The 12,908-nt window shown below is 43.4% G+C and overlaps 1 protein-coding gene across 3 annotated transcripts in view; it reads right to left on the bottom strand.

Annotated features, from left to right (window-relative positions):
- ADAMTSL1 (ADAMTS like 1) overlaps positions 1–8,239 on the bottom strand; it is an 873,417-nt gene extending 865,178 nt beyond the window's left edge. For all 3 annotated transcript variants that reach the window (XM_077912089.1, XM_077912090.1, XM_077912093.1), the window contains exon 1: positions 8,126–8,239. In XM_077912089.1, coding sequence (XP_077768215.1) covers positions 8,126–8,212 — 87 coding nt within the window. In that variant the 5' untranslated portion in view covers positions 8,213–8,239. The remainder of the gene's footprint in view (positions 1–8,125) is intronic.
- Positions 8,240–12,908: the final 4,669 nt, after the last annotated feature.

Below are 12,908 nucleotides of genomic sequence, written 5' to 3'. Positions count from 1 at the left end.
CTGGATTTTAAAAAACGAAATGTACTAGAAAAAATAAAATAATAATATACTACTTGGCCACTGACCATTAGTACTGACCATTAATACTATACTGATCATTCTAGCTCATTAATACTGACTCAGTGTCATATTAATAAAATGTAAAATGTGACAAAACATCATGAAAGAATGGTGAAAGTAGAATACAAAAGAGAATTAAGAAATCATATCATAATGGAAATCTAATGGAATATGGAAAATCATAGTAAAGGTATAAGGACTATGGAGGTAATTATCATATGAAAAATCTCAAAGAATTAAAAACAATGATCTAATACTAATATAGACAAAGCAAAGCTAGAGCATAGGCTATTACTAGGGATAGAGAGGTCATTTATTAATGAAAAAGAGGTCAATTCACCAAAAAGACATAATAATTCTAAATGTTTATGTACCTAATAATAGAGTATCAGATAAATAAAAGAAAAACTGATAGAACCACAAGAAGAAATAGACAAATCTACAATAGCATAGGGAGATTGTAATATCCCTCTCTAAATAACGGATACACTAAATATATAAAAATCAGTAAATATACAGAATATATTTCTAACCAACTGGATCTAATTGACATTTATAGAGCAGTCCACCCAACAACATCCAAACCAACTAGGAAAACTTAGAAGATACAAATATATAGAAAGATTATTTCTCTATGAATACACATAGAACATTTACCAAGACAGATCATACTCTAGGCCATAAAACAACTCTCAATAAACCTAAAAGGATTCAAGTTATTTCAAGTGCGTTCTCTGAGCACACTGAAATTAGAAATCATTAACAATGATATCTGGAACATCTCCAAATATTTAGAAACTAAGCCACTCATTTAAAAATATCTATAGTCGAAGAAGACATCAAAGAGAAGTTAGAGGGACACCTGGGTGGCTCAGCGGTTGAGACTTTGGCTCAGGGCGTGATCCTGGAGTCCCATGTCAGGCTCCCTGCATGGAGCCGGCTTCTCCCTCTGCCTATGTCTCTGCCTCTCTCTCTCTCTGTGCCTCTCATGAATAAATAAATTAAACGTCTTTTAAAAAACAAAGAGAAGTTAGAAAATATTTGGAGCAAAAGAAAAATGAAAACAAATGTATGGTATGCCAATAAAACACCACCAAGGAAAAATTTAGATCACTAAACACCTATATTTAAAAACATAAAAAGCCTCCTGTCAATCACCCTAGAATGCACCTTACAAAATTAGAAAAATAGGACCAAAATACAAAATGGAAGAAAGAATAAAGATGACAGAAGAAAGGAGTAAAATAGAAAACGATGGAGAAAATCTATGAAACTAAAACTGGTTAAGACATCTATAAAATTAATAAATCACTAAGATTGAACAAAAGAAAGAATAAATACCCATTATCAAGAATAATAGAGGATATAACTCCATATTCTAATAATATCTTAGAAATAATAAGGAAGCATTATGAACTACTTTATGCCAATTAATTCAACAACTTAGATGAAAGAAAAACTCATGAAAAACACAAACTACCAAAGCTAACTCAAGATAAAATAGATTACCTGGAGAGCCCTCTGTCTATTCAAGAATTTAAATTCATAGTTAATCTTTATACTAAGCCAACTCCAAGTCCAGATGGCTTCACTGTTGAATTCTACAAAACTTTAATGAAGAAATCAGGCACAACTCTTCCAGAAAACTGAAGGAGGAATATTTCCCAAATTATTCTGTGAGGCTAGCATTATACTGATACTAAAAACAAAGACATCACAAGATAACTACAGACTAGTATGCTTCATGGACATAGATGCAAAAATTTGAATCAAAATTTAGTAAACTGAGTCTAAAGAATTCTATTTTTTTTTTTTAAGAGTGAGAGGGAGAGATTGAACAGGGCTGGGAGGGGCAGAGGGATGGGAGAGAATCTTAAGCAGACTCTACTACTGAGCATGGAGCCAAACTCAAGCCTCAATCTCACCACCCTGAGGTCATAGCGTGAGCCAAAATCACAAGTCAGTTGCTTAACCAACTGAGACACCCAGGCATCTCTGTTTATTTTTATAATCTTTTTCTTTTTTCTTAGAGATGGCAAGAGAGAGAGGTGTAAGGGAGGAACAGAGCAAGAGGGAGAAAGAGAATCCCAAGAAGATTCCTGCTGAATGTGGAGCCAGACATGGGGCTGGATCTCATGACCCTGAGATCACAATCTGGGCTGAAATCAAGAGTCGGAAACTTAACCGATTGAGCCACCCAGGCGCCCTTAATGATATTTTTAATGAGGATTAATATATTAATCACCAAACAGTTTTCCCAGAAATGCAAGGTGGTTAACGTCTGAAAAATCAATGTAATTCACCATATTAACAAATGACAAAGGAAAATTCATGTGCTAATTAGATCCAGAAAAAGCATTTGACAAAAATCCAACATTCATTTCTAATAAAAACTGTCAGCAAAGGAAGAATAAAATGAACCTCCACCAACCTGATAAAGGGCATCTACAAAAAAACATATACCAAACATCATAATTAATGGTAAAATATCAATTTTTCCCTAAAATTAGGAAAAGGCAATCAGTGTTCTAATTGGTGTTATTAAACAAGAAATTTAAAATATCCAGATTGGTAAGGAAGAATGGTTTTTATTTCTATGACACAGTCATATGTGCAGAAAATCTGATGGGATATAACAAAAAGCTACTGTAACTAATAAGCAGGTTTGATAATGTTGCAGATTATGCAAAAATCACTTGTTTTTATATACTAACAAGAAATAACCAGACACAATTTCTTAAAAACAGTGAAATTTAAAAGAGTACCAAAAATGTTAAATACTTATTATATTTTGACAAAAATATGTAAGACCTGTATACAGAAAACTACCAGATATTGTTTAGAGAAATTAAAGACTGAAAAAGATAAAGATCATAAAATTCAAATTGTTAGGAGGCTAATTCTCTCATAATAGATCTATAGCTTAGAACACCCCAAATGAAATCCCTGCATGTATTTTTTAATTGGCAAGTTGATTCTAAAATTCATATGGAGTAGCCAAGTCAAAATCCTAACATCCTTGAGAATGAAAGACAAAGTTGGAAGAATCATGCTTTCTCAGTTCAAGACTTATGGCAAAGCTACAGTATTAAAGATAGTATTTAACTGGCATGGCAAGAAACATATAGTTCCCTAGAATAGAGAATCCAAAAGATAGACTTACTCATGTATGGACAAATGATTTTCCAGAGAATTGCAAAGGCAATTCAGTGGAGAAAGGAAAGTCTTTGGAAAAAAAAAAAAAAAAAACTCATGCTAGAAGGGGCACCGAGTGGCTCAGTCAGGTTAGCATCTAACTCTTGATTTCTACTCAGGTCATGATTTCAGGGTAGTGAGACCAAGCCCTGCCTTGGTTCCACTGGGAGTCTGCTTGAGATTCTCTCCCTCTACCAGTCCCCATCTGTGCATTCTCTTTCTCTCTCTCTCTCTCTCTCTCTAAAAATAAATAACTTTTTAAAGAAATGCTGGAACTGAACATCCATAGGCAAAAAAATGAACTTAGGTCCTCATCTTATACCACATACAAAGATTAACTCCAAATGGAATGCAGATTTAATGTAACACATAAAACCACAGAACTTCTAGGAGAAAAATTCTGTGATCTTGGGTTAGGCAAATATTTCTTTAAAACAAGAAGAAACAGGGCAGCCCTGGTGGCTCAGTGGTTTAGTACCACCTTCAGCCCAGGGTGGGATCCTGGAGACCCTGGATCGAGTCCCATGTCAGGCTCCCTGCATGGAGCCTGCTTCTCCCTCTGCCTGTGTCTCTGCTTCTCTCTCTCTGTCTCTCACGCATAAATAAATAAAATCTTTTTTTTAAATAAATAAAACAAGAGGAAACATACAATCTACCAAGAAACAATTCAATAACTTCAGAGTCATCAAAATTAGAACTTCTGCCCATCAAAAAAACACAGTCAAGAAAATGAAGACAAGCCCACAGACTGGGAGAGAGTATCTGCAAATGATATATCTGATTAAAGGACTGATAGTCATGATATATATAAGCATTCTCAAAATCCGGTCAGAAAACAACACAGGAAGAAATGGGTGAAATATCTGAATGGAAATTTTGCCAGAGAATACATATGGATTTTTAAATAAACCCAGGAGAAAATGTTCATTAGCATTTATCATTAAGGAACTACAAATTAAAACCTCAGCTATACTGTACTTACTTGCACAGCTAAAAGACTGACCTCACCAGGTGTTGGCAAGAATGCAGAGAAACTGGAACTCGCACATACTGCTAGTAAGAGCTGAAAATGGTACAACCTCCTGCAAAGTGGACATTTTCTTAAAAACTTAAACATACACTTACCAATGATTCAGCTGTACCATTCCTAGGTATTTACCCAAGACAGAGGAAACCACACATCCACACAAAGACTTGCATACAAATCTTCACAGCAACTTTATGTGACAGCCAAAAATTGGAAACACATTGCCCAAATGTAGGTGAAAGCTGATGGACAACAAACTATGGTATATATACACGCAACCTACTACTACTTAGGAACAGATTACTGATACATGCTACAGCAAGGGGAATCTCCTAATAATTAGGCTGAGTGCAAAAAAGCCAGATCAAATAGTAGGGGTACCTACTATATAGTGACATTGGCATAAAATTCTAGAAAATGCAAACCAATCCATATTAACACAAAGCACATTGTGGTTTGTTTAGTGATGTTGGGTGCAAGGAAGGGTGGCATGGAAGGATTGCAAAGGGTAACCGGGACACTTTGGGGTGATGGTGTCATGGATGTATATAAATATTGAAACTTCAAAGTGCATACTTTAAGTATATGTAGTTTACTGTATGTCGATTATAACTCAAAATAAAACAAAAAAAAAAGGCTATTTGGGGGCATGAGATCTGAGGTGAGGAGAAAGAGTAGAACAAAAATTTGATGTGTTTTCCTATGAGCCCATAATGGTTTTTTCTTTAACCATACAGAATCATCATGGCAAAAATGCAAATAAAAATAAAACAAGAGCAAGAACGACAAGAGGATAATAAAAGATACAAGAAAGTCTTTTCTTTAAGGTCTTTAGTTGAAAATCAGGTGCTCATAAAGGCATGAATTCTTTCCATCCATCCTGGAACTATTTACTTCATTACTCAATTCCTAAGAACAATGCAATTTAGAATATCATAGTAAATGAAAATATTCAATTTTAACGTTTGAATGAGCTATTGCCGATATGCCATCAAAAGAACATGAATTTGTACTAAGTGACATTTTTAAGCAATAGTAATGGATTTGTGCTGACCTAGCCACAACCCTGTCCAATAACTTTGTTTATTTTCACAGTGGATTGCTACAGATGGGTTGCAGAAATCATTAAGTAGTTGATAACCTCCACAGGTTTAAACCATTAATTATCTACTTCCTTACCTGGGAGCAGTTTGAGCAAAGGGATGAACTTGGGTTCAACGGATGAAATGAAATTGATATCAATAAAATAACAGTTTCATAAGAGCCTAGAGTGAGCTGCCTTCCAATTGCACAGGAAAGAAAAGAATCTTGCAAGTTAGGAGAGTAATTCAGTCAGAACAGAAGCAAAGGAAAATAACCACTGAAAGCAGAAATTCAGTGAGGGAAAAAAAGGAGAAATGCTGGTGTTACAAATTTTTAATCAAAATTTTTATTTGCATTAGCATTGTTCTCTGGACTTTTGGGAAATATAGCTCAGGTGTAATTCAGCTTAGGGAGTCAGAAGCTCTTGAACACAGACCCTCCTTCTACTAGGGCTACGATATCCACACAGAGGTCTGATAACTCTGATAGTCATACTTTCGTGTACTGAGGGCTTTGATTTAAACACAGTTTAAACGATGTATACATTCCAAACAATGTTCAAATCATTTGGCACTGGCTGTGGTTTATAGAATGATTTCTCCTTGATATTAAATAACTTCAAGTTTCTGGTCTACTTAATTCACTGATTAGAAATAATGCCCGTGTGTTTAGATGAGGACATTAAGCCATGTTGCAAGATGAGCTAGCTGCTTCTGCCCGTCGCCTGCATTAACTCGACGGTGTGTTGCATTCCACCAGGACACCGAACCCAGCTACCACTTTAAACTCTTTTTCTATCCCTTCTCTGACAAGTTTAGTCAGGCTTCTCACATGTGGAGAGCAGCCCTGCCGAATGGAACAAGAAAAACTCACTTGGAATTAAACAATAAACCACTTCCAACTCACACCAAAGGCTCAAATCTGCTTTTATCATCTTTATACAGAAGAAAGTTGGTTGAGAAGTGGAAAAGGAAGAACGAGGATGTAATGCTAGGGAAAAATCAGTTTGTCCCGAACATCAAGAGGCACTGAATGAATGATGTGAAGAAGTAGAAAACAACACACACACACACAAATCCTACAGTATGTGTCTTAGCATCTTCTTTAGCATCTTTGCTGGATTCAAATAACAGATGTGTCAGCAAAATCTCAAGGATAAAGTAAAATACTAACCCCCGTGATTACTTAGAAATAAGACTGAGTCTTTCTGCCCTGGTTTGGCTTAGCTGTCAACCTGCCTGGTGTTGTTGAGGCTGGAAGTACCTTGGAGAACATACACTGACACCCTCCTTCTGCAGATGAGGAAATGGAAGGTTAAGAGCCTTGGCCAAAATGACACAAGGACCCAGCCAGGACTGGATGCTAGATGTTAAGACTCTCTCCTTAGCTTCTCTTAGGCCCTTTACTATTCTCCTTTGAATTTCCTTCTGGGGTCATGATTCTGTCGAAACAGGTCACTGTGAGGCAGGTCATTTTTACACAGTGGTTTTCAACCCAGCTGCACAATGGAATCACCTGGGAGCTCCATAAATTCTGACGCTGGCCTTCACCCCCTCCGCCGAAGGGCTGAAGGATTCTGATGTAATCCAGCTGGGGTGTGGCCCTAGCACAGGGAGTTTCAAGAGCTCCCTTGGGCAATCCTAACGTGCAGCCACCTCTGAGAAGCTTTGCCAGGGAGCAAAGTATTCTGGAAATGAAACTTGCTAATAATTAAGACGAGCTTTGGCAATGGTCTTTCCTACTCCAATCTAGGCAGGTGTTCCTTGTTGAAAATTTCTATCGCTTATTCTCGTGTTCCCCGCTCTCAGCTTCTCCCCGGCTCCAGGCCCTTCTCAACCTGGGCCTGGCTCAGCCTCTCGAAGCTCACCACCACCGTCAAGATGACCATTAAGAGATATCGGAAAACAAGTTTCAAAACGTGAAGTAAAAGCGAGGGGAGGAGGGGAGGAAATCCCCCGATTTGGACAAGTCTCCATAAGCAAAACAGAGGAAAGGGAGGCTGTCTGGTCATAATTCCGGCCAAGAGTGTTTGGGCATCTTCCCAGAATTACCCAAGGAGTCGGGTGAAAAGCGAATCTGTGTAGGCTAAATTATGTACAAACTGCCTAAATCGTGAGTTTTAATCAAAAGCTACAGACAGACTCTGGGAGGTGTTAATGCCAAAGACATCACAGGCATCGGAGGTTTGCGGGGCCCCGGCCGCTTCCCTGAGCATCTCCCCTCCCCAGGGCTCTTGCAGTCATAAACCACAGTCCAGCCGGCTGTGAATTACACGCTCTCCCAGGGCCCTGCTGCTCTGCCTCGGGGCCGGGGGCCGGAGCCACCCGCTCCGGAGAACGCCCCAATTCCTACACCCTTCTAGCTCAAGGAAAAACCCCAGGAGCACCGGAGGGGGCGTGGTGAGCCGTCCCAGGGCGCCGCCCGGAGCCTCCTTCCCTCCAGCGCCCAGGCTCCCGGAGCCCCGGTCCTGCGTCTGCACACCTGACCGCGCTCCGCCCCCGACTCTCGGACGCAGGTGGCACAAGTTCACCGGGTCCCGGGAAGGACGGAAGCGAGGAGGAGGTTCCCGGGGCCGAGCCCCCACCGGGAAGGAGGTGCGGGGTCGCCGACTCTGCCCCGCGGGGGGCAGGACCCGGGCGCGAGCCGGACGCCGGGCCCGGCCCCCGGAGCCCCAGCCCCGAGCCACCTGTCCGCGGCTCCAGCCGGCTGGAAGGAAGGTCCTAGGAGGGGGAGGGACGCCCGGCGCGCGCGCTGCCTCACCTGTCCCGCGACGTAGAGCAGACACCAGGTGCCGCCGAGGATGCGGGCCAGGAGCCTCGAGCGCCGGGGCGCAGCCAGCCGCGCCATGGTCCCCCGGCCGGCCGGGAGGGGAGTCCGAGCCAGACCCCTCCCTGGAAGCGGCAGCGCCTCCCGCGCGGGCTGCAGGGCTCGGCCGGGGCCGCGGCGGCGGGCGGCGGGCGGCGGGCGGCGGGCGGCGGGCGGCGGGCGGCGGACCGGGCGGGCGCTGCGGGGCAGGGCTGCGCCGGGCTCGGCCGCGCGTCCTCTGAGCCGCCCCGCGGCCGCCGAGCCCCGCTGCTCTGAATGGGAGCGCGTGCGCTGGGGGTGGGGGCGTTATTTGTGAATGTGCTGCTTGTCTTGGCTCGGGACGGTTCGCGCTCCAACCCCCCCCCCCCCGGCACCCCCTCCGGCTCCTGCTCCTCCCCTCCCGTGTCAGCCCAGCAAGGCGGGAGCGCAGACACCCAGCCGCCCGGGCCGCGACTGCGTGCGCCTTTCGGGAAACCGGAGCGGGGCTAAGCGCTGGCTTCTATTTATTTACCCTCTTTCTAGGGAGGGCCTCGCACCGCACACCTTGGACGCGGGGGGAATCCGACGCCGCCCGCCCTGGGAGAGTGCGGGATGGGGAAGGAGAGGCTCTCCCCGGACGCGGGCGCTTTCCCCGGAACGAGTCCCCGGGGCCGTTCCCTGCGCGCTGTGCCTGGAGCCCCGCGCACCGCGGCCGCCCGGGAACCGCGCGAGGCCTCCGGGGACCGGGGGAGACGCGATGCTGCGGAAACGCTAACCCGCGCGGCGCGGCGCTGCCCTGCCCTGCCCTGCCCCGAACTCGGCGGTGTGCGGTCCGCGGAGCCCCGTCCCCTGCGCACGCAGAGCGAGTCTCCCGTGGAGATGCTGGTTTCGGCCCCTGGGTCTAGGGGAAGAGGACTTCGCTGGAAGGCGGCGGGGACCACGACAGCTGGGTTGGGACGCAGTGAACCAAGGGCCAGTGTCACCCGTACGGAGCCCAAGAAATGGGCCGACCCCGAGACAGTGACCGCTTTCCTCGTGCCAGTGGTTTGCTGGGGCCGTGCTCTTATGCGTTAGACTGGAGGGTCCCGGGCTCTCTGTGTAACAGAAAGCAAACGTCGTGCCCTTTGCAGTTCTTTGCCATTGGGACCCGGGTCCGTTTCTTCCTGAAAACCTGGCGCCCCGGGGCCAGGCTCCCAAAGCATATTTATGAGAAAGTAAATCCCCCACCCTTCTCCCAACCGTCTTGCAGGCCACTCCACCCCTCTCGAACCTTGGCAGTGAAGCTAACAGAGGCGGGGAGCTGGCCCCACTTCAGTAAACTCGGCGATAAGAGGATTCAGCGCAGCGCTCGTGAAACAACTTTTGTGAAGTTCCCACGTGCGCGCATTGGGATGAGCCCAGCATTAAATGAAGACGCCGCCATCCTGCCTAGCAACCATTCATTCAAGCCACGTATTCTTAAAGCCAACAGTGCTTGAGCGCTGTAGCCCATCGGTGACCTAGACAGATTTGGATCTTGCCCATTTTAATTGCATAAACAGACTGGACGCAAACTGTCTGCTGACCACGAGAGGCATAGGCAGGGCAGAAATGCCTATAGGAAGTGAATGTTTAAAAAGTGCCAGCGTGAGGGTTTGTGTCCAGAACAGGATGATTTTCTTTTTCCTGGTATAGAGTCAAGGAGCTGCTTCTCAGAATTCATCTGTGTACTCATTATTTGTGTATTTGAGTTCTCGAGAAAATCAGAAGTGGAAAAAAGGAAAAAAAAAATCTTTCTCTGAACTTAGAATCCCAGAAAGTCAAAGCTTGAAGTTCAGAACCTTAAAATTTGTTTGAAGGGTTGTAGGCCAGATTTTCAACTTCAGTTGGTAAGGAGGAAGGGGTAAGATATTTTAAAAGCAAGTTACCAAACACATAAAAGGAACAAACAGGCGGAGGCTGGAGAGAGGAAAGTGTCCCGTGGAGGATTGCAAGTGGTTTGTCTTACTAAGATATTTGAGTCACAGGTTAAGCAGAAAAAGACAAAGCTTTGCTTAGTGTGGTGGTGGGCCTAACATGATGGGATGGGAGAAGGTAAAGCACCAGGCTGGAAGATAAAAGGGAACCCACATTGGTGTACCATGCGGCATTAACTGAATTAAAGCTTTAAACAGCCCTCCAGATAGGTGCATGTATTCCTACTGGACATATAAGAATCCTGTAACTCAATGGCTATACTATCAGGATTAGGGCCAGACCTAGAGAGGTATAAAGTAACAGAATTTTCAACATTGGAAGGTCACTCTAGCCCAACTATGTACCCAAATCCCAAAGAACTTGGCCATCTAATTCAATACGCATATTTTTATTTTTAAATAGGTAAAGAAACTAAGGCCCAGAAAAGTTAAGTGACTTGTCCAAATGTCTCATTCGAGAAGCATACAAATGTATTCCCATTTCAATGTGGTAAAAAAAAAAGGGGGGGGTACCTCTATTTAAACAGGAATTTAAATTAATGGGGCAGTTAAGTGTAAGATAAAAAGAGGGTAGTAAGCCCGAAAGGAGGGAGACCAGCTAAGACAATGCTGCTGAAAACTGCCCACCAAATATGAAGTCTTCCATTACTAGAAATGCACTCCAGCTACCGGAGAACAAAGTTAGTGTTTGGAAAGCCACACAAGAGAAGGAAAGCATTATTCGTTCTATATATGAAGATGGCACTTCCATAGAGCGTCTCCATATCAGAGATTTGACTCCAGATCCTTGACACTAGACTCAAATGTTAACAAATACTCATTTCCTTGACTGTTCATCATTTGCTTAAAAATCTATAAATTCCCTTTTTTAAGATTTTTTTTAAAAATTTATCTGACAGAGACAGAGATAGTGACAGAGATCACGATGGGGGGAGGGGAGGAGGCTGGAAGCAGGACTGAAGGCAGATGCTTAACCAACTGAGCCACCCAGGTGCCCCAGAAATGTATAGATTTATCTTAAACTACTTTCCAACCAATATCACTGATAGTATAAGAAATAACTGAGTGAATCATTATCCACTGAAGATCAAATTTCCTTGATACTGCGTAAAACATAGGGAGGATGTTTTAAAACAGATGTCTTTACTTAACATCTTAATGACCTCACTGTAACAAAAGGCCTGAGAACTGTCACATTCCTCAGGTATTAGAATCTGCACAGAGTATCAGAAGATCCCAGTCACCACCAATGGCTCTTCATCTCACCCTGGCTCTAGTCTTGCCAGAGCCTCTGCTCCGGGCCACAAGCCTTTTCATCTGGGACCTGCAGCTAAAGATGAGTTTTGGCATCACCAGTCAGACCTCTCAAAGAACCATCCCATTGGAACACTAGAATCCATGATTCTGAGACTCACTGTAGTCTACCTATTGACTTCAGTGGGACTCCTACTCCATTGACTGCTCGCTATGTCCCATTTCCTTCTTTGGCCCTCTCTTTGTTCCTGTAACTTTTTATCCAGCATACTTTTTCCCCAGAACTTAGCCTCTCCAGAACACTTTCCAATACCCTCTACTCTCTTACCTTTTGGTCTTTTCTTCACATCGCAACTCAAAACAAACTTAGTTATCTGCTTTCTCAGTGCCTGCCCTACAGAAGCCAAACCTTGCAAGCGAGAGCCACAAAATAGGACAGATAAGCACCATAGCATCATCTCACCAACCTCATTAGGCTTAACACTGTCCATCGATCCTTCTGGACCATTCACTCTAGTACTATCCAGCTTTTTACAATGACTATTTCGAACTTTCTCCTTTTTCCAGACTTCCACCCAGCTCCTTCTTTATATCTCTCCTTTTCAACAGATATGCAGAACTCTAGCTTCTCAGAGAGAACCAAATCAGTCAAATGGGAACAACTTCTACTTTTACCCTTTTCCACAGGATCTACATATATCCATAACCATTTTGTGTACCTCTGTTTCCTTTCTGAGGCCAATCCCTCCATAGTGCCTTGGTCTCATTCCCCACTTGCCTTCATCTAGTAAGGAAACTTACTCTAAATTTTCCATTCTCTCTGTGGTATATTCAACAATGCCCTGAAAACTATATCCTATCTTTAAATATGGTGCAGCCTCTGCCATGTATAACAAAAAATATATTCACTCTCCAACCACCCCATACTTTTCTCCATGACCTTACTTATTGAAGGTTTTATTTATACAGTTTATTCTTCCCTTTCTATTTAATCCCCAAACCATTCCAGTCAAAATTCAGCCACCATCACTGTACAGATATAGAACCTGCTCCAGTCACCAGTTACTTCCAAGAGGGTAGAGCCAGTGAACGTTTTCAGGTCCTCTTCCTACTTGCCCTCACAAAACCATAAGGCATGGCCAATCTTTCTTTCCTTCTTGGCTATTTCTCAGATATTGGAATAGTACTCCTAAGAATGAAATTTTTGTAGGGGCTGTCCCTTTCCTTCCCCATCACTCATTCTAGTTACCTCATTATTAATCCCCTCCCACATCTTCATTGGAGTCCTTATTTATATGCACTCATATATCTCTGTTACTTTCCTTCAGAGAATTTATTCTAATTTGTAGTTACATTTTTAGTAGTGTGATTAACTGACCAAAATGTGTCTTTCCTTTTCCACTAAGAAAAAGGCCTGGTTAAGTAAATGAACAAAATTCATTAACAGATGGGAGGCTGCCGAATCAGGTAAATTCCTAGGCAAACTCCAAATAAAAATCCATAGGCCGGGGATCCCTGGGTGGCTCAGTGGTTTAGCACCTGCCTTCGGC

The sequence above is a fragment of the Canis aureus genome, chromosome 10, assembly GCF_053574225.1.
Source record: "Canis aureus isolate CA01 chromosome 10, VMU_Caureus_v.1.0, whole genome shotgun sequence".
NCBI classification, from domain to species: Eukaryota; Metazoa; Chordata; class Mammalia; order Carnivora; family Canidae; genus Canis; species Canis aureus.
This window is presented reverse-complemented; position numbering and strand designations above follow the sequence as displayed.